This window comes from Chrysemys picta, chromosome 11 (assembly GCF_011386835.1).
Source record: "Chrysemys picta bellii isolate R12L10 chromosome 11, ASM1138683v2, whole genome shotgun sequence".
NCBI lineage: Eukaryota > Metazoa > Chordata > Testudines > Emydidae > Chrysemys > Chrysemys picta.
The window spans coordinates 44,497,958-44,520,360 of NC_088801.1; the positions used below are offsets into that span (position 1 = coordinate 44,497,958).

The 22,403-nt window shown below is 40.3% G+C and overlaps 1 protein-coding gene across 12 annotated transcripts in view; it reads right to left on the bottom strand.

Annotated features, from left to right (window-relative positions):
* The window catches only part of CCDC141 (coiled-coil domain containing 141), a 147,789-nt gene extending 133,005 nt beyond the window's left edge, over positions 1-14,784 (bottom strand). For 10 of the 12 annotated variants that reach the window (XR_010591332.1, XR_010591331.1, XM_065560825.1 and 7 more), the window contains exons 1-2: positions 14,476-14,784; positions 11,873-11,995 (exon numbers count right to left, since the gene is read on the bottom strand). Coding sequence is in view for 10 of the 12 variants with exons in the window: in XM_065560825.1 (XP_065416897.1) it covers positions 11,873-11,995; positions 14,476-14,577 (225 nt within the window). In the remaining 2 variants the exon portion in view is untranslated. The remainder of the gene's footprint in view (positions 1-11,872; positions 11,996-14,475) is intronic. The other 2 variants (XM_065560828.1, XM_065560824.1) reach the window with 2 other exon arrangements.
* Positions 14,785-22,403: the final 7,619 nt, after the last annotated feature.

Here is a 22,403-nt window from a genome sequence, read left to right on the forward strand (position 1 = left end):
ATCACCCTGAGGCTGGCAATTAACAGCTGACACCTTTAAGGAAACCCCAATTTCTGCTTCCACATTTTGAATTCTGTGTATAATGTGGTCCATAGGTTTATCCAGTATGGTATCTTCTTTTACCAGAAAGTTATGATGTTCCCTTGCTAAATCATTTGTAAACTGACTTTGCACATAGGATTCTCTCATAACTTGTCATTGGCCATAGGCCCCTCCCTGTACTGCTAGTTCTAGATTTGGCACCACCAATTCTGTTTCACTTGAGCCACCCCCTGACATGGTGGCTCAGGGAAAGACCTACTGAACAGTCTCCTTAGGGTACACAAATAATTCAGTCCTGGATTAACATTCCTTCTAGTATTTCAAAAAGGTCAATCCCCCTTCCTAATGGTCATGTAACTATTAGCACAACTGTCTAGATGACGCATGATCTGCACAGGGAAGCTGCTGGTAACACGCTTTGGCATTACCATCCAAAAACACTGCTCAGTACTGTGCTGCTTATTCATCAGTCCACTCGTTCACAGAGAGCAACAGCTCAAAGTCTGTCAAGTACTCTCAGATTTCAATCTCATCTGCTTGACCAGCAAATTTCTTCTCAGGTGAAATGTTTTTGTCATCTTGAAGCTGCTGCCACCAGTTGTAATACAAACTTATAGAATCACAGAAATTTACTGGAACAAGTACCAACTCCAGTACACACAGGCAGGACTGAACTTCCTGCTAGCCCTCCAAGTCAGATCAACAATCTAACAACATACTAGACAACAACTTATGCTGGTCAAGGTGCTGTATGTACTAAACATTACAGAATTTATCTTGACAGTTTCTTTTTCAACTTTCTCCTTTAAATATGTACTACTTCTAGGAAGAAGCAATAGATTAGTTCATTTCTATTTTCATTTTTTGGAACTGTCTTCTGTACAATTACAGACACCTAATATATCTCCAAAATATGTTTGATATTGTTCATTTCCCTTGGAACAGAGTACAGTACTATTTTCACAAGCTAAACTAGATATAGTACTTAAAGGAACCATTTGCAGGAGATTTTACCTAGAGAGGAAGAGTGGGAATACATGATAGTCTTGTGTTATGGTTTTATTGACATGAGTTTGAGATGACGCAATTACTCATTATTGGCGAAGATATAAATTAGTCATCCCATATCATATCACATCACTGTACTCTGTATATGCCAAAATTATTCAACAGTAAAAATATTTTAGGAATAGTTTCAGTGGCGGGCTGCTATTGTTTATATCTGATTCTATTTTTCATACCTTTCCAACTGTGAATCCAGGCTCCCTTTGTGCCATGAATCCAACTGTTCAGGCCTCATAGGAGGAGAAAAATTATAACAAATTTTGGAAACTTCTAAAATCACTTTATATAAATCATATCATCTGATTTAAGGTCTGAAACCTTGTGATTCACCCAGGCTAGAAACAAATACCTTTGGAAAGGAGATACTGTATAAAGCAGCCATTTCTAATCCTGACAATTCATGAGATACCAGATTTTCAATTTGTCATTAATCCAAGACCAGATACTACCAATCTTGGGCCCCAGGCCAGTGTAATTTGGGGGAGGAAGTGGGGCAAAGTGTGAAATTCTATTTTGAGGGAAAAAAGAAAAATATTTTATGGCATCTTGTTTTATTCCTTTGCCATCTAGCAAATAGCTACAAAACCCATGGGCAAAGTCTATGGCTCCATCCCTCTTGAGTGGCATTGTCTACATAAAAGATAAGCACCTTCTGCTACCAGTTACTCCATTAGCTCATGGGGCTAATGATGGAGCTGCAGATCTGAAGTTCCCAACCCTGCTGATGATCAATATGGGGGACACGTTTCCAGAATCCTTGAGGAAGGGGTGGCCTATTAGGGCCCCATAAGGAAGGTGGGCAATTCCTGGTATTTTTATTAGTAAGCATGTAGGAACTATTATTGGTTTATATATGTTTTTTCCGTGATGTTTTACCCTAAGAATAAATATATTCTGCTGAGAAAGAGTTGTGTGATAACTTCTAACTGCTGTTCTTAGCCCTCAGAGGGAATGCAACACACAGAGGCTGGCCTTTAGGTAGACTGGCTTGCTGGGACATCACAATGTATGGCAGAAGGGCTGTGAAGCCTTAAAACCCCCAATCAGAAGGGAGTGGGACAAGGGCCTTGCCCACAGACAGGTGAGAACTGGAATCCTGAGACCTGACTGGGCTCTCCAGAAGTGCACCACAGAGGAAGGATGCAAATGTAGTTCCCTGAAACCCAGAATAGTCCAAAGGAGCTTTTGTTGCATTTATCAGTGTAAGAGCTATTCGGGTTAGGGACCACCACTTACTATGTGCTTCCACAGCACCTAGCACAATGGGGTCCTGATCTGACTGGGGCTCTCTAGGCACTACTACAAATTATAAAATAATAATGAGAAAGCTCTAGCAGAAATGGGCTTAGCACAGCTCCTCATATCCTGGCCAAAAGGCAGCCTCCTTTCAGCTACCCTGGGGAGACTGGTGTTGACACCAAAGGTACCAAGTTTGAGCCTCTGCTCTTGTAGTGTGCAGAACATGTATTCTGAGTTCAGGCACTGAATAGGGGACATGAGTTAATTAGATTGTTTGCTCTAGGGTCCTGTAAGTATTTTGCAGCCCCCACAGCCAACATTCCCTGTGCTTCCTCACAGATTTGCCTCTCTAAGTCTGTAATATCATATATCTAAAAAACTAGAGAACGTTACTATTGATGTCCTTTTCACTAGCTTCCCCTATTCTGCTTGTTGAATTACCAAATGATGCAACAGGGAGATCATAAACAACCTTCACTCCTCTGACCCCACTCCTGACTCTTAATTCTATATAATATACTACACAGAAAAATAAATGAAACAATACAAGTCTAATTTAAGCCTGTCAGAAGCAAAAGATACAGAATTAAATTATTGAACATTATTGTTGAGCCCTCAGAACAGTGGGTGACCTTGTATAGAATATATATCCTTTAATTTTTATTCTCAGTTAAGGTAAGAATGAAAACTCTGAATTTCTTTAATGTTATTTCAGCACATTTTTGTATTTAATTTCCTCAATTTTATTATTAATAAAAAATAAGTGTGTGTGTGTGTGTGTGTGTGTGTGTATACACACACACACACACACACACACACACACACACACACACCACAACACGCTTACAAACCTAAATGTTCTGAAGTGTTTGTGCCAAAGGGCACTTACCCAGATTGGACATATGCAAACACTTTTGTTACACTCAAACTCCAATACATGGAAACCCATATATGCCCATCAGAGTTTGCATGTGGCATATATGCACCAAAAGTGTGCCTACAATCTAATATGTAGTTCAGGGATCGGCAACCTTGGGCACGCAGCCCACCAGGGTAAGCACCCTGGAGGGCCGGGCCAGTTTGTTTACCTGCCGCGTCCTCAGATTCAGCCGATCGCGGCTCCCACTGGCTGCGGTTCGCCGCTCCAGGCCAATGGGGGCAGCGGGAAGGGCGGCCAGCATGTCCCTCGGCCCGCGCCGCTTACAGCAGCCCCCATTGGCCTGGAGTGGCAAACTGCGGCCAGTGGGAGCTGCGATTGGCCGAACCTGCGGATGTGGCAGGTAAACAAACCGGCCCGGCTTGCCAGGGGCTTTCCTGGAGAGCCACGTGTCAAAGGTTGCCGATCCCTGATGTAGTTGAAAGTATAGTCCAAAATTCCTTCCACTGGAAAAAACTGTAGTCAACCCTTTAGGTCAACAGATCAGGAGATTAGCAAAATGATTTAGTCAAGGCAGGTGCGCTTTGTCTGGACTGGCAGGAAAAAAAGATAGTGGCTCCTTTAAGGGTCCCCCCCTTGGGATTTGGGGGGGAGAAGGCATCACCTGAGCTGTGGCAGCCCAGTGGGGCTCAAGTGAGCCTTTGGCCCCTGCACACCTGGGGCAGGGCATATAAACCCTGTCACTCTGGCCTGAGTAACCTCTCTTGCCTGATGAGCAGCTGTAAGGAGGCAGTACACATGGCCAGGGACAACCCCCCCACACCACCATGTGGGGCTAGGGATCTCTAGGAGCCTCAGGGTTACCAGCAAGGTCCCAGTGAGGACAGACTGGAATCACCCCAGGATCACAACAGAGGCAGCCAGAGAAGCAGCCAGAGAAGCAGCAAGGCCCAGAGCAAACCGTGAGTGTAGGTGTTTTCCCCCGGTAGGAGGCAGTCAAGCTTATTGCTGGTACCGCCTTGTGGCAAGTATTCAGAGCAAGTGCTTGGTCCGTAGGGGAGTCTGGTTCTGTGATAAACCAGAATTGGAAGTAGACTTAGGGAAAGGCATCCCCTGAAGAAGCTGGAGAATGGACTTGGGCATGCGAATGTCAGGTAAAATGGGGATATCGGCCCCTTTATCCAGCCCCTTAACCATCATATGAGGGTAGAGGGGTCCCACCAACAAGCTAGCACCAATTGTGTAGAGCTGGGGGACGGGCTGCTGGCAGCCCTTCACCAGGTAGAAAGAATTAAGGAAGGAATCTTGACCTGCACTGTATGAATTATTACCAGACAGCTGAAAGATGAGTTAAATAATAAAGCTGAGGCCTAATTAAACCACATCCCTTGCACCTTGTTTCCTCCCCTTCCCTTCCGCCCCCTCCCTCCCGCCCCCCGTGTCCTCAGCAATGTACTGGACAATTGTATCGAGTCCTTAGATTCTTCAGATGCAACTGAATAATTACAGAAGCATTATGGTTCTCATTTCTCAGTTCCCCCAGATTCTTCACAGGCAAATGAACCTGAATACATAGTATATTGCCTTCTTCAAAGATGAGTTCCAAATAATTCAACAGTCTCATATTTCACATAATACCTCAACAGTCTCAGATTTCACCAGGTTTAGATGCTGTGTCTTAGAAACCTACAGTGGAGACTTGTGGACCAACATTTTTGAGTGGTTCTCTACACTCTTCACTGGGGTACTTTTAAGATTAATCAATATTTGCACATCGGTTTTGAAACTGTTAAGTACTAATAAAGCTGTTATCTTGAAGCCCAAAATATAGTAATACCTCCATTAATATTTGAGCCCCAAAATATTTCAGTGGGAATTTAGGGTATGCAAGTGTGAGGGCTTGGTGAATTGAGCTAATGTTGTCTGAGGAAACCACTGAAAGAGAATATAGAACCTCACAATGTCACTTTTACATTCGCTTTTCTGACTACAACTGCACTTTCAAACCCCTGAGAAAATTTTATAATGGAAAACGCAACTGATCTTTTTCATTATTCTTTTAATGGCATTGCTGAGCATCTCTGTAATTAAATGTAAATAACTCAGAAAACAGAGATTAACACATAATTTGTCCCATATCTAATTTACTGAAAAATAAGCATTATATGAAAATATTTATTTTTGTATGAAACAAATAAAAGGCTCATTTAAAAAATTTTCAAATGCAAAAGATGAACATATTATTACTTTTTGAGAAATATATTTTTCTAATTTGCTCCTCTTGGATATTTGCATATAAATGACTACTTTGCACTTTATGCTCTGTGAATTGGAGTAAATACAGTAATTAGGAGCAATGTACAGGTACGTGGGCCAAATTATTAATGGTGCTTTTGTTTTAATGAAAGTTAAACTTGCAGAATGGATTTATTTATATTTTTCAGTCTCTGCTCTAGCTCACTGTGGCCTTTAGCATGACAAATAACAGAGCTTTGGAGACAAATCAAGAATGCCAGTGTTTGTCTTACTGGGGGCTGTAACACTGTCATAATCCAAAGATTGACAACACACACTAAACCAAAGCACTAGTGTTGTGAAATATAAGATCAAAGGCAATATTTTCTCCAGATAGTGATTGAATTAGGAACCTGTGGTGAAGGGAGGATGGCACAGCAGCATTGCAATAAGTGCAATTTTGTCCCTTGGAAGCTGAACTTCCCCCCCCCCCCCCCATTTTAGAAACTAAAGTGAGAGTAAAGCTTGAAAAAATTTTCATCCCAGGGAAAAATAACCAAAAACAAAAAAAACCCTTTGCCGAAGCAGGTTGGCCCAAAGCTGAGGCGTAGGAGACCATGAGGAGGAGAGGTCTATGACATCACAGAAGGAGGGGTGGAGTTTTCAGCAAGACTTTCTGGCCATTGCTGGTTCTGGCTAGTTTAATGAATCAGCAACCGGCCTGTAATTCTTGACTATTGACGAGACATATCCCAGAAAAAGAGAGTTAAGGCCCCAATCTGGAAAACACTTATGCATGTGCTTAACTCTGCTCAGAAGAGAAGTTCGGTCAAAGTTAATGGGATTATTCATGTGCTTGGGGTCAAATATTTGCATGAGTGTTTGCAGGATCAGGGCCAAATGCTTTAAAAATGAATTTACCAATAAAAAATGTGCAATGGCTTTGCATTTCCAGACACTGAATATATGTCATACTGAATGCAAAACAGATCCATGCCCTGGTATATATATATATATATATACACATGACACAAGTGACAAATATATACAAGCTTTAATGATCAATTAGCTATCATTAAACAAAATTAAGTAATCAGACTATATCCTAATCTCTTAAATCATTGTTTCCCCACAAATCACATTAATCTTTTCATATTATTAGATTCTATGACCATGCTAGAAATACAAAATCCAGAAAGTAAATATTTCATCTATAAGCAACAACTATGTTACAGTACAGTAATATTAAAAGGAAGTTTAACTAGATGATTTAATATCATACGCATCTTCATATTTTTTGTTTAGTCTAATGTTTATCATTTCCCATTTAGTCTTTCAGCCTGGTTAACAAAATGTTCCTCTCCATAGTCCATTAATGTTTAAAATGGGGGTCTTTTAAAAATGACTGTACTCAAGTTTTTCAGTGTAACATACTATTGGGCCACATTCTTAGCTTCAGTGGAGCTGTGCCAATTTATACCAGCAGTGAATATGGCCCAATATGGTCCATCAAAGGAAACCTATTTGGATAATTTTTGTCTAATACGTTTTAAAATATACAAATGATTATTTTTACTGTATGATTTATAGTTAGAAAAATGACTCTGCTGGTTATAGTTAGAAAAGTTGATATATATATAAAAAAAAATCCAAACTTTCAAGCTTCCTCAGTGTCTTGAGTCTTATCTGTTTACATTAGTGACAAATAGGTTGGTGTTATTTTTTTAACTCCTGTTAGCATTGCAGAGCCAGTATGTCTCTGGAACAGCAAACTGGATTGTATAACTGTTCATGAATCATCAAAAGTATTGTAAACTGAGTTTCAGTGGCAATGCCAAATTCTGTTCATAGTTACACCTATGAAACCCCACCACACATGTAACTGAGGGAAGAATACGGCTTGCAGTATCTTTGTTAAGACTAACAATGCACAAATCATGGGAGGAAAGATACTAAAATCAAACAGCATGATGTTCAAATCTCAGGCAGCGATTTCAGCACAGTTAGAAATAAAAACACACCAGCTATTTATTTGCCAGCGTGGTCACATCCATATTCAAAAATCTATCTGCAAATACTGCACAGATCGTTAGATCCCAATCCTGCAAAGACTTAAACAGGTGGGATGACTCAGGTACTTAACATTAAGCAGGTGCTTAAATCTTTGCCAGATTGGGGCGTTGGGTCCCATCCTGCACTCGTTTACACATGCGCTTATCTTTCATTTCAATGGGACTACTCATCAGGGCCGGCTCCAGGCACCAGCTTGGCAAGCAGGTGCTTGGGGCGGCCACTCAGGAGAGGGGCGGCAGGTCCAGCTATTCGGCGGCAATTCGGCAGACGGTCCCTCACTCCCGCTCGGAACGAAGGACCTTCCGCCGAATTGCTGCTGCAGATCGCGACTTTTTTTTTTTTTTTTTTTTTTTTTTTGGCTGCTTGGGGCAGCCAAAACCCTGGAGCCGGCCCTGCTACTCATGAAGCACCCATTTAAGTGTTTGTAGGATCAGGTCCTTTAGCTTAGTATGTGGAAGTGCGATTTTTATTGAAAAGTTTTAAAATATCCAATTTAATAGAACAGCAGTAATAACAGAGAAAATAGCAAATTAAACCACATTTATAATTAACATGAACAAAGACCTATTAAATCTAGTGAAACAAATTCTTTAAGAATGTAATGCAAAGACCATTCAAAACAATCTCACAGTGTTACATAAAAATGTAAGTAGATTTGGTCAAAAACGGGAAAAAACTTCACAAAAAATTCAAAGTTATTTTCATTTCATGGAGTATGAAAGGATTTTTTTTTCATAACATGTTTTTAAAAAAGTCAAAGTCAAAATTTAACTCTTCATTTTTCCCTTTTTATCTTTTTTCTTGTTTACTGTATGCAGTAAAATATTTTTTGGTTTGTTTTTCCGCTTTTTCCTTTTGCTACTCTGTAACTTTCAAAAACGTCTACAAGTTGACAGTTTGAACAACAGTTCATCTGTAGAACCTGATATAACCTCACATAACCTCAACATAATATATGATAAAATGCACAGTGTTTTGAATTATGAGAACTTTAGCTATGTATCCTTCAAGTGCCTGTGTTTTCATGGATTTTAGGGATATTATTGATTTACTATTAATGTACTTTTATTAGATTATTTTCTATGTTATTTCTACTGTTATGTACAAAATAAAATTAAGTTTAAAACAATAAAAATCTGAGATGCAGAATGCTGCCACGATTTAAACAAGATTCGGGCTCAAATGGTTTGAACTGTAGGGCACATCAGGCCATAGCTTTGCCATTATCTTGTTCAGTGTATTTATAGTACATTCCAGGCTACGAGATCTATCAAACTTCAAAAATATATGTGAGTATGGGCTATAGTGAACTTTCTTTATATCAACAAATTGGAGTCAGTAGGAAGTACGCAACCAATGGGTTTGTCAGTTTTATAGTTCATGAGAGAACAGCTAAAACACTATATTGGAAGAAGAAAAAAATGAGCAGGGGTATACTATTGTGTTAATGCGCTTGCATAACCCTCCATTACCAAAACAGATGGTGTTAAACTGTGATCATTGAGAGGAAAAAGAACAAGGAACTAACTAAGAACTGTGCATACATGATTTTACAAAGACAAGTACAATCTAAAAATTGGATTTCTGTCCTTACAGTTCCACCTTTCTAATTTTCCTTTTTTTATCTTCATGTAAATAAGTTATATTTTTGGAATTAAATGTTAAAGTCTGTGGAACATTACTGACTGTTTGACTTTATCTATCTTCACAGAGTAAAGGTATAATTCATGAATAATAAGTGCCAAAAATTATTGTAATCAGTACTTCAAAGGTTGAGAATCATTGTCTTATACAAACCTTTGCTGACATGGTCTGGTAATTTATAAATAAATATCTACCCATGATAAGTGTTACCAGCTCACTACAGGCAGAAAGTTTCACATCTGTTAAGGAATGAAGGGTCATTCAGAATTATGAGACTTGTGGTCATGTATTAGAGCTGGCAAAATTATTCCTGGGGAATAATATCTATTTTGAGTTTACCCTTTTCCTGTGGATGGTTCACTATTCAATGTTGATTTCTGCAACAATATTTGTTACTCAAAATATTCATCAAGTGTTTACACAAAAAGAGTCACTATGTGTGGATCAATTGACTGTTCACTATTCATTATTAGTGGTATATGATTGGTCACTTAAGTCATATGATACTGTTTCTGCTTCCTGACTGAATGATAGACTTTTTAAATAGGAGACTATAATGCATATTGAATGGCAAACAAGAAATTGCTCACTTACAATACGAATTTTCAGGTGTATAAGCATTTGTGAACTTTTGGGATCCGCAAACATTTTCCCCACAAATAGGAGATGAGTAATCTCACTGTGTTTACAATGTGAAAATAGTACTGAATCACTTTTCTATTATTTGACTATTTATTATGAGCATTAAGCAAGCTGAGCGAAGCCAGGTGAAGAACAAGTCAAAGGGTCCAGGAACACAAATATACCCAGAGTAGGAGGGATGAAATATTAGTTAATACTAGCCAAATACCTTGGATAACATCACAGAATAGCTGATGCTCTTGGATAATTATTCGATTTTGCTTACCATGCCCAATAAAAATGGAGGTATCTGTGGAGATTTTATAGTCAAAAGCCCATAAAATTAAAAAAAAATCTATTTTGGGTTGGAAAATCCAATGAGACTGCACCAAGGGAAATTTTTTTTTTAAGTTATTGTTGTTGTACACAGGGACTGACCATGCTGGGATTAATGGAGGAACAAGCCATGGAGAGCAATGTATCGTGACATTGTGCTGCTGACCTTGTCTGCAAAGATGCTCCAGGATATATATGAGAGAGAGAGAGAGAGAGAGAGAGAGACTGCTGCACTTGATTTTGTTTAGTACAGAGCTGGCATGCTGCTGCCTGCAAAGAGACCATATTTATTCTTTACATTTATCACTGTAAATATCAGGTGAAATCCATAAGATCTCTTGTGGATGGACATTCCAAGCAATGAAAATATTTAATATATGATATATGTAATATCGGGTCGGTTTGTGTTGGCAGATGGGGTTTAAAATCTTCAACTTTATTTTCACTTGCTAGAATTTTGGATTATGATGTTTTCTGCTTCTCGGATTTAATATTATTTCTTATTATTGGAGGGTGAAATTCAGTTTTTTATCATGCCAGTATATTAGCTCCTAATTAATTCTAAATATGTGGGTTGGATGACTGGACTAAACTACATTTTCCTGAATACCCAAAACTCCCATTGAAGTCAATGGTGATATGACATTTGGATGGTCAAGAAAAGCAGGATTAATCCCTTGATGTGTTTTTCTTTAAATGTTACCATTCGTGATATCCAAATTCCACTGCATACACCATATTAGATTACACTCTGCATATACCTTATTTTATTACTTCACATATGGTTGAGACATACCTTAATATGAGCAGTGCAGCACCTGAAAACTAATATTAAAAGGAGAAAACATCTTTTCCAGTTCATATTTGCACTGTCTTAAAATATGAACAAAATCTGAATTTAATAAAATACATAACATTAAGAAACTTGAATGGAACCTGACAAAGTACAATGGTCTTGGGCACCCACAAGAATCTAGAGAAATTCATTTACTTAAGCCTATATGCAAGATGCATCGATCCCTTCAGATCAGGAAAGTGAATGCTCATCTCAGTTTATTTTAGGCTGTCTCATGTCAGCAAAATAGGAATAATTTAATGTGACAGTATGTTACTGTACTACCTTCTTGTCTCTGAAATGTCCCTGAATAATATTCTGCTCCTAAGAATGCCCTTTATTTCCTAACACTGGTTATAGCTCTATGATTTAACTATTATCTTCCCAACTCAAGCCAATCACTTGCTGAATGTTATCACCTTATTCCCACCTTAACATACATCAATCATAACAGTAAAAAAGTGACTGAAATGTTAATTTCACATTTACAAAACACTTGATTGTTTTTGTAGTTGTTACCATAGTTATGAACCATTCTAATGTCTCTCAGCCCAGCAAAACAAATGAAAACCTTGAAATTCCTCTGTCTCTAGCAGGTACTGCTAGTTTTTATTTTATTTGACAATAATGCATAAAGTTGGAAAATATGATATTTTTACTGGTTCTGCCAGAAAAACAATTACTAGTGAACTTAGTTTTCCATTGCAGAACTATTGGAGGGGTGTGTGTGTGTGTGTCTTATTTTCATTCATTACAACAACAAAGGCTGGACATGTTTTTTCACTCTGGCCTTTTGCTGACAAACAGATCACAACAAAAGGCCTGTGAACCTAGAAGCTCATTGTCTATATCAGAGCTGTAAGGAGACCAGAAAACTCTGCATGAGTCCATATCACACACCTTACCTTAAGTTTAGCCAGGAGGAGTTCATGATCTTGTAGTAGTTTTTTGGTCTCATCTTGATTGCTGCCAATTTCTAATACATTTGGAATTGACTCAGTCAGCTGAAGCTGCACCCATTTCCCACACTAAAATGCAAACACAGGCAAACACCCAGTGTGTGTCATCCAGAAAACACAAGGGCTCTTGAAATCCCCTACCCCAAAACATACCAGTTAAGGCCCAAATGGATCTTTGCAGGCAGACCCCTGTATCCAATGGGCACAGGGATCCACTTACATGTATCCAATTGCACAATCAGGCCCCAAAGTATACAAAATCCAGTGAATACAAACTTCAATAATGGGATGCCATAAAAAATAGTAAATCAAGTGTAATTTGAGGCAACATACCCAGGCCCCAAATTCTTGCTTCATCCAATCTCTACCCATACAGTTGTCGAGATGGTATTTAAAAAGGAAAGAAAATCATACCAGGGACTAAAAATAATATTTTTCCCTTCTCTGTCCTGGGAATTGAGAATATATTTTTAGCTGCAGTTTGCATAGATCTCTCTCGGCTAAGGGGCATGGTGAACTGATTTCCTATTCCTCTCACAGCAGAAACAAATTAAGGCAGACATGAGGGCTGTCATTTTTACATAACCCAGCTGTCCTCAGCACCCAGAGTTCTGCTAGTGCCAAGTAATCCATCACAGCATTTTCTCTAACAAGTGGTTGATTTTTTTTTATAAAGGAACAACCAAAAGGCCTTTACACAGCTGGGGGAGAAAATGAGGAAAGGAACATAAACATTAGAAAGTGATGGGCCCAATCCTGCAAGTATCGCTCCTTTTGTTTTTACTGAATTGAGAGATTTCCAACCCCATACGAAGATACTAGCAACGTTCATTTGTTTAACGCATCTGATATAAATATATAATGTTACTAAGCACTTAACCCACAATCATGTCTGCAGCAGATAGCTCATGAACCAGGCTATGTATTGGAGTGAGCCTCCACAACGAGGAGCCAGGAATCTTGAACAACAGGCTGGGCTGCCACTGTATAACAGCTACTTCAGCCTCAGGATTGGAGTAGACTCCAAGGCACCTGTGCCTTCATCTCTATGCTGGGAGAAATGCCATGTGGATTAGCATAGTAGCAAACCCACTAGCTTGTTCCCACCATCAGGGCCGGATCCAGGGTTTTGGCCGCCCCAAGCAGCCAAAACAAAACAAAAAAAAGCCGCGATCGTGATCTGCGGCGGCAATTCGGCGGGAGGTCCTTCACTCCCAGGCGGAGTGAGGGACCGTCCGCCAAATTGCCACCAAATACCTGGACGTGCTGCCCCAAGCACCTGCTTGAGAAGCTGGTGCCTGGAGCCGGCCCTGCCCACCAGCACTTCCAAATCCCCACTAAACTGCAGAGCCACTCATGACTAGATGTTCCATGGTGCACAGGGGGCAGTATGTGGCCTCTCCAAAGTCCTGCCCTTCCTTGCAACACTTCTGCTGCAGATGGGTCTTTCTACATCTGCTAAGGAGGAGGGAAAATTTTATCCTGGGAAGAAAAAGCCCTCTGCTGTTCTAAATGCAAAATCTGACCCCCACTGATGTCAGTACACATACAGTCACTATCTTTAATCTGCTTTAATCTAATCCCAGCCTGAGAGATTAGAGGTATCTAAGGGAGTGAGGTGCCCAACTTCCATTGCATTCCAATCAGGGCCGGCTCCAGGCACCAGCTTCTCAAGCAGGTGCTTGGGGCGGCCACTCCAGAGAGGGGCAGCACGTCCAGGTATTCAGCGGCAATTTGCCTGGGAGTGAAGGACCTCCCGCTGCTGCAGATCGCGATCGTGGCTTTTTTTTTGTTGTTGTTTTGGCTGCTTGGGGCGGCCAAAACCCCGGAGCCGGCCCTGATACCAATTGATGGCTGGTGTCTAACTCCCTTAGGCAGCTTTGAAAACCCCAGCTTAATTTAGCATCCCAAACTGCATGCAGGTTGTGTGAGCTGGAACTAGTTGCTGAAATGGTCCTTTGGGTCTTTATAAACACCAGGACATACACAAGAGCTACTACTAAAAATATATGACAAAGGCAACTAACTTTTGGTTTTTAAAGTATGACTACAATTTTAATTGGTATTTTTTTCAGCTAACACTCTGAACAAGACGTGGCTAACTGAAATGGTTCTTTGTGCATTTGTCACGAATGAAAATGGTACAGTGAACAGAGTGGATAAATACATTTATTTAAAAAAAAAAAAAAGACTAAACTCCCTAAAGAGACGTTCACATGTATTATGATTAACATTTTTACAGCGCCCTAAATTTACACTGCCACGTTTTAGACTCAGACATATTCTTGACCCCTAAGAACTTACATAGTTTAGCTGAATAGTTTTGGTTCATGTAAAAAAAGAAAAAAGTGATATGCTATAAGTAGCATGAACTTCTTAGAAGGTTTTCTACATACTAACTTAAGCAATAAAATAAATGTACTTGCCTGGTCGACATTTTATGCTGAATAGATGCTAATATGAGTAGAATTTGGAATAGACTGTTACTAAATACTATGCAGACCAAGCCACAGAGCTAAGAGCATAACTGTTAGCAAATGTTGTCTTACCTTAAGTATAGCGATAACAATCCTGGAATCTCCAGCCTGAACAGCAACTGAACTGACTGTTGTTGTAGAAAGGTGCTCACCAGAGCTGCCTTCATTTGACATGGTGTTTCAGAATTGGACTTCATACATTACCACAGCCTCAATACACTTATGTGCGCTGGTCATTTCAGAAGGCAACAAACAGGGATTCATTCAGCAAAAGAGCTCAGCTAACACTGATTACTCTGCCAAAAGGAAAGAACAGGAGTTAAAAATAGACAACCCCATTGAGTTTATCATTCTTGAGAGAGCGAGAGAGAGATTTGACACACCCCTAGTTTGGTAGCATTAAGCTGCCTGTTCTTTTTTGTCATTATCTGAAGTGTAAAGGGCTGCCTCTGTGAACATCATCTGACTCTGGATAAGCAAATGGAAAAAAGACAAATCAAAATAGCTGGAATCAGTTTCAAAACTAATGCTGTACAGATAGATCCAAATATTATAAGGCTTTCAAACAAGCAAATAGCTGATCTAAATATTCAACTTGTACAACTTCTTGTTATTCTCCCCATTTATTAGTTATTAATGAGCTGCATAAATGTAATATATTTTTTTCTCTGAGTCAGTGCACATCATAAAGCATTATATATATATAAAAATAAACAGTATGACATATATAACAAAACCCTGTGAATGGAACCAGACAATGGATTTCTTACCAAAAACATTAAAATGTATAGCGACCCTATTAACTAAGAAAGGAATCCTAATATCCTGTGTAGGCTTTTGAAAGGCATTTTATCACTTAGTATTGTTGGGATTTTTTATTCAGTACTTCACTTCATAGCAAATTGTTCCTATATTCTGTTTAATCTTAAGTAATCCCTCTTTAGTAATATGCTTGTAAAGGCACACTTCCCAACTCATTAAAATGCTGCACTGCACATCAGCTTTTATTCAATGCAAGGAAATCACAGACAGTTTTAAATTGTGGCACAGGTCAGTACATTAATTCTACTGCTAGAAACGCAGAGCCAGCACAGAGAGACTGTGGTATTAGACTGCTGCTATTTGATTCCCTGTGACAGAACAGCTGAGAAAGTGACACTGGAGTGTACACAGGTTGCGCAGATGCCACAAGCACATTGGAGAAACCTCAGACTTAATAGGCTTATAAGCATCTGCTTGCTTTATTTCTTTAAAACTGGGTAACAGTTTAGATCAATTTAGAAGATAATCCAGGCTCAAAACTTGATAGCATTAGAGAACGATGAGTATTAAGTTATCCACGTAGTCAAGTATTCAAAGATAAAAATCAAAAGAAAAAAATTACTTTTGTATTCAGCAAAAATTCTGGCTACTCAAGCACTCCGCAAAAAAAACCTCTGCAATTCTCTGACCAGGAAGTGTCTCTCTCAGTTTCTCCTCACATGGAAGCTTCCTGTTGATGTGTGAACTGATGCCAATGGACATCGTGAAACGTGTCTCAGAAGTTCCATCAGTACAGACAGATAGGAGCAGAGTGCGATGCTGGCTCCACTATAGACTGGCTGAATTTTATTTATGAGATTATTAATTATTATAACAAACAATTCAGACAGCAGTGAAGCTAAAATCTGAAAGAAAGTGATAAAATATTTTGTATTGAAGGAAGAGGAGGGCAGAGTTACAGTGAAAGAGCTGATGTGGTGACCCCTGGCCCTCTGTGCTAAAGCACTTGAAACATGTGCCCACTTGTAACTATGGATAGCAAGCAGTCTTGAGCTAACTGGTCTGAGGAGGGCATCAATGACAATTCTTTTAAAAGAATACCCAGGCCCAAAGCCAAAAACAAATCACGAAGCAGTAACTCTTCAGCTATGTGATGCAGAGAGCCAAAAAGAGCATATATCACATCTTTTCACTCATTCCCAACACCCCTTGACATACCTTGCAGTGACTCTCCTCAGTAAAACAAACACTTTATATAGAACCTCATGAGGCTCATAGAAGAGAAAAAGTCTACAACGCTTTAGATTAAATGGGTACTTGTGTAACAGGTGTGGCCAAGTAAAATGTCTGGAATTGAGAGACTAAAATGGAACAATGAACTGTACAAATAAAACTTTACTCATAAACAAAGTTGGATCAACTAGAGAATTGAAATATTGTCTATCTGTCAGAATTAGTATGTTTGCTTTCTAGAATATCCCAGAAGATAGGGACTTAGTGCAGCTTCCTGGACCTGGGCAAGTCCAAGTGCAGGGTACAGCTTGTATGGGACTCTCTGTCTTTTAGAAAATGTGATTTCTGAATTACTGAAAGGGGCATGATCAACTTGACTTCTAGTCAGTTTCCTCAAATGGAGTTTCAAGTAGTTTCAGCTACGCTGCCTACACTGTCTCCTTGCCAATATTAATTGTTTCACCATCACATTTTTCTATTTTTAAAAATATGGTTATGCTGGGGCTGGACAATCACACTAATTAGTTGAAGCTGTTGCATGTGACAGAAACTTTCCATTTAGGCTAAGCAAGGGACCAATTAAATGTCCCTTTGTTTCGTGATAGCTAAAACAATGAAAAACCAGCACTTGAGGACTAGATCACATTCAAACCTGGACAGTGGCTGGGCCATGCAGTTGAAGGGGTTCCTGGGGGTCTGATAACAAATGCAGAAGTGGGGGGATTATTTGATTGCAGCTGTGTGTGAGAGAGAAGTAGGAGACACACCACAGAAAAAACACCAAGGAAACCTCAGACACAGCCAGTGAAGCCTTTGTAGCATGGTCTGGAAAAAAATGCTGACACACACACACACACACACACACACACGCTAGCTTTTGGGTAGAGTCCTGGCTGAAAGGAGGCTTGGAATTGTGAGCTAAGACACTTTCTTCTGCTGTTTGAGTCTTGCTGTGTTTTGGGAAACAAGATTTATATACATTTGCTGTAAATAAATAGGACTGTATCAAAGATATACCTGACTCCATCACCAATTTCTCCTCCTAACAGAGGCAACCTACAAGATCCCGAATATTTGCTAACTGCTTGCATCAAAAAGAGTAGTAATATTTTCCTCACCTGTTGTGAAAGAACCCACCACAAACAGGGGAAACTGAGGTACTCACTGACTATCCAAGAGAAACAGTGCTCTTTGTTTAGTTTTGCTATCAAATCCATAAGGTAAGCAAACTGAATGAAACAGAGCGAATGAGTATAAAATATTATCAGTTTCTGTAATCTCAGGTTTTAACAACTACAGTAGGCAACAAGTTTTCAGAGAGAAGTGTGATTAGGTCCCTTTATATTTGAAACAAAATTCATTTTTATTTATTTCATTTTCAACATGTAAATATAAAAATGGCCACATAGCCCAGACAGATCATTAAAAGTACAGTGCAAGACAAAAACTGCAGTAACAAATCAGAGGCATCTCTGCACAAAACCTTCATCCTCCCTCAGAAAAATCCACACTTCAGCCTGAGCCTCCAAAATCTAAACCTTCCCTCAACACCTGCCCAAATAGATAGACTATCATCACTTTTTTCCTATGACAGTGGCACCAAGGAACCCCTGTTAAAGATCAAGGTCCCATTGTGCTCGGTGTTCAGAGGTCCTCCAGGAGAATGTCCTACTAGCTGCTCCTTCTCTTATATACCAAGGGACTTCCAAATTCTAGTGCCTCCAATGAGTTCAGCTTTGACCATATCACATGGTGAAGGAAAGTGTCTTTCAGGGAGACAGGTTCCACACCATACAGGGTTTTAGAGGTCAAAGCTATCTATGCCCCAGTTGCTACTAAGCACTTTGGCAGATGCTCAATTGCATTCTATGGCTTGGACAAAAGGATAAAGCTGTGTGTCATCAGCATATTGGAAACACTTCAACATGTGCCCCTTCACTAACCCTCCATTTACACATTGAGCAGGAGGAGTAATGTGAATGCCCACTGGGCAGAAAAACAATTACTTAGAACTTCCCTCTGAGGTTGCATCAAAAGGCAGGACCATTCACATTGCTTGAGTCCTTTACCAGAAAGCAAAGGTATGAGTCTAAAGAACCAGTTGTGGAACTAAATTCTTCCTGTACATCCAGAACCTCAGTGAAGACCTCTACTGTGTGGAAAGCAGCTGTACAATCCAAGAGAGAAGCAAAATCAAAGAAAAATAAATCTGCTAACACCCACTATTCTGATAGCACCCAGCATACGATATAGGAAATGTGTATGAAATTCAGCAAAAGCCTTTCAGTGAATCACTTCCAAAGATCAGAAAACTGATCTAGCAAGTAGCCCCTATATTTTCAGGTATTCAATGTACTAGCACAAATGGAGTCTACTGTTTGTTTGCTTTCAAGGACAACCACAACATAAAACCCATATATACAGTAGTAAACATACCTGGATCCCAAAGCAAAGGCAGCTGATGCTTTTTCAGTCCAATGGCCATAATTTCTACTGTTCTGTGCCTTCTCCCCCCACCCCTTCCTTTGATCCTGAAGAGTTGCAGGGACCAAATGTAATCTTCGTATCTGGCTTGTGCCCACAAGTGCCTGGGTCTCTAAAATTTCCAAAATTATGGAAGAGGTCAAACCAACAAACAGCTTCTAATCCGGGACTCATAATTAGACTTGTTTTATATCACCGCAGGGTCTAACTCTGATTTTAAGGAGGCTTTTCTAGCCTCCTTTTAAATGCAGAGCTTCAATTTCTCTTCTTGATATCTCATAAGGAAAAGGCTGTTATTTATGTGGCTCCAAGTTTTGTGCCTGCTGTTACCTGGAAAAGGAAATTTCCCTTCCTAGCTTTTGCCTGGTTCCTAAGTCAGGGAAAGAGAAATGTTGGCACTCAGACTGGTGCACAGAGAGTGCTTACATTTGTATTTACGAGTCACTATCATAATGATATTTGAACTCCCGCAGATTTTGCGGTCAGTCCTACTGTTTATTTCTTACCTTAACATTATTCTGCTCTCAAGAATTCATTACTCCATACTGGTGGTAAGGGAAATTTCAGCTTCTGGGATTCAGAGCCATCAGTCTAGAACCTCTGCAGGAAGGCACGTTTCTTTCCTCTATCATGCAATAAAATTATGTGTGCTCTCAAATTTCAACCTTTATTTTTGGTGGTTGTTGCACTGTTATGCTACAATGTTATTTCCTGGAGTTCTTTATCCCTGGATAAGCTAAGGAAGCACCATACTGTGGAGGAAAAAAAATGTCTGGGGTGTCATAGAAAGGAAGAAGCATAAGTTTCCACCGTAATTCCCAAGCAGCTCTGCCTGATTAATGGGTTTATCACTAAACTAACTAGTCTGAACGGATGTCGCCAAATCCAAACACATGAATTACCCTGTAACATTTTCTTTGCAAGTTTAATTTTATTTTGTTCTCAGACAATAAAAAACACAAGTCAGATTTATGCTACTCCCTAAAATGATAAAGTGAAAATCAAATTACAACTTCTCCTGGTCCACGAGGTGAATTTTCACATGTTGCCACTATGGGAGAAGCATGAACAATGCAATGAATTAGAATAGTTACAGAGAGTGTTCATCACTAAAAGAAGTTGAACTCTGCACTGTTTATATCTTTTCCCATACAACCCAAATAAACAGAGAAGGACTGTGTGTCCTTTTAATTTGAATTAGGAAATGGCAAATGGGCCTTCTCTGCTTTTGTTTGCCTCAAAAAACAAACAAAATAACCCACCACGGTGGAGTGCCACAATGAAATGTTGCAAGGCTTCACTCTCAGTCAAAATACTCATAGTACAAAAGCATGCATAGTCAACTTAGAAGCTTGGATTGCAAACCTATCAATATAGGGCAGATCATGGCCTACTCTGCTCACTCTTGAACAAGAGCATGGAGGTGTAAGTGACCTTTTAATCCTCTACATCGGAGTGGGCAAACTACAGCCCATGGGCCGGATCTGGCCCCTCAGGGCTTTGGATCCGGCCCGTGGGATTTCCACCACTGTGGCACTGCGGGCCCTGCACCGCTCCCAGAAGCGTCCGGCACCATGTTCCTGCAGCCACTGGGGGAGGGGAAGCGAGGCAGAGAGCTCCGCGCACTGCCCTTGCCTGTGGGTACCTCCCCTGAAGCTCCCATTGGTCGGGAACGGGGAACTGCAGCCAATGGGAGCTTCGGGTGTGGAACCACAGGCAAGTGCAGCACGCAGAGCCCTCTGCCTGCCCTCGCACAGGGATCGCAGGGATGTGGTTCCAGCCACTTCCTGGAGTGGTGTGGGGCCAACAGGCAGGGATCCTGCCCTGCCATCCCAGAGCCACTCCAGGTAAGCGGCACCAGGCCGGAGCCCACACCCCAAACCCCTCCTGCACCCCACACCTCAACTCCCTGCCCTGAGTCTCCTGCCACACCCCTCCTGCACCCCAACCCCCTTCCCTGAGCCCCTTCATACACCCCAGAACCCCTCCTCTGCCCAACACCTTGCCCTGAGCCCCTTCCTGCACACCGCACCCCCTCCCACACCCCACACTCCCTCCTGCACCCCAACCTCCTGCCCCAGCCCTACATTCATGGCCCTGCATGCAATTTCCCCACCCAGATGTGTCCCTTGGGCCAAAAAATTGGTCCACCCCTGCTCTACATGAACTACCTATCCCATGAATATAGCCACTGCAGCATTGCTCTATCCTCTCACTCGTGCATGCAGGGAAAGTCAGTGGAACTTGTGCTCTTAAAAACCTTAGGTGCATTTGAACATCCATCCAAGATGCAAGCCAGTGCAGCTGTGCTAGTGCACCAGCATATGTACGCTGCCACAGATATAGAGGTGGCACAGGCTACTCTTCTCTCTGAGGGAGAGGGGGAACCAGGAGGTAGATTATGATTTGGATCAGCTCCTGAGGCAATTACATGCTGGCCCATTAATGAGGTACTATAAAATGACCATCTTGCCCAGTATTATTAATTATAGTGTTCAACATATATTTAAAAAGTAGAAAGCCATATGAAGGGGTTGTTTCCATGTAATTATTTTTAATGTTTATGAACAGCACCCAGATCTCTGTACTCAACTTGGGCTACAATAAAAAGAAATATTAAAAATCATATGGACCATGCACAGATACATTATTGCTTAAACCCTGGCTAAAGGACCTGATTAAAGATTAATACTGTCTCTGTTTAATCTTAAGAAAGAAATCAGTCTGCACTGACACAAAAATATAGTATGAATCTGTTAACAAGAGATAATAGCTCAAGTAGGCATAACCACATTAGCCATACTAAACAATGAAGCCATGTTGCTTTTATAGTTAAAAGGCTGTTTAAGAGAAAGGGATAGCTGTCTTCATGGACCTGAATTTCAGAGCTAAATTTAGAACTTATTAGATAAGCAGATGGCACAACTGAACTCTTAACAGCACATCATTTCACACATGTAACTGCAACAGCTACTTTATCCAATGAGTGGAGTTCAGCAGGAGATGCTAAAGACTGCAGCTCCTAATTAAAACTTTTTTAAAATACCCAAGGACTACAGAGTTCTGTTTAAAATGACTACAGCCCACTTACCTTATCATTTACCACAGGAAACTGAAAAAGATTTTATATATATAAAATTAACTCCATCTTGTTCAGCATGACTGTTTAAAAGCGGACACCAGTGAAATATACCTGTGTCTGTTTTATGCATGTGTTTCCCTTTCTTTCTCTCTCTCTCTCTCCCCCCCCCCATATCCTTGGATCTCAAGCAATAACCAACTGCAAATCCCTGCTCCACCCTCTTCCCTGAGGTCAATCATCAAGTTGCATGACATAATTAGAAGAGATGAAGGTGCATCAAATATTAATATAATCTTTTTCCTCTGCCCACTTAGTCTGTTCCTGTAAGTTACAGTCATCAATGAGCTGTGCTGTACTTGTTCTCATGAAATCTAATGTGAAGCCTATCTCCCATGGATAAAAAAATCTGCCGTGACACTTCCCAATACATAGGGAAGAA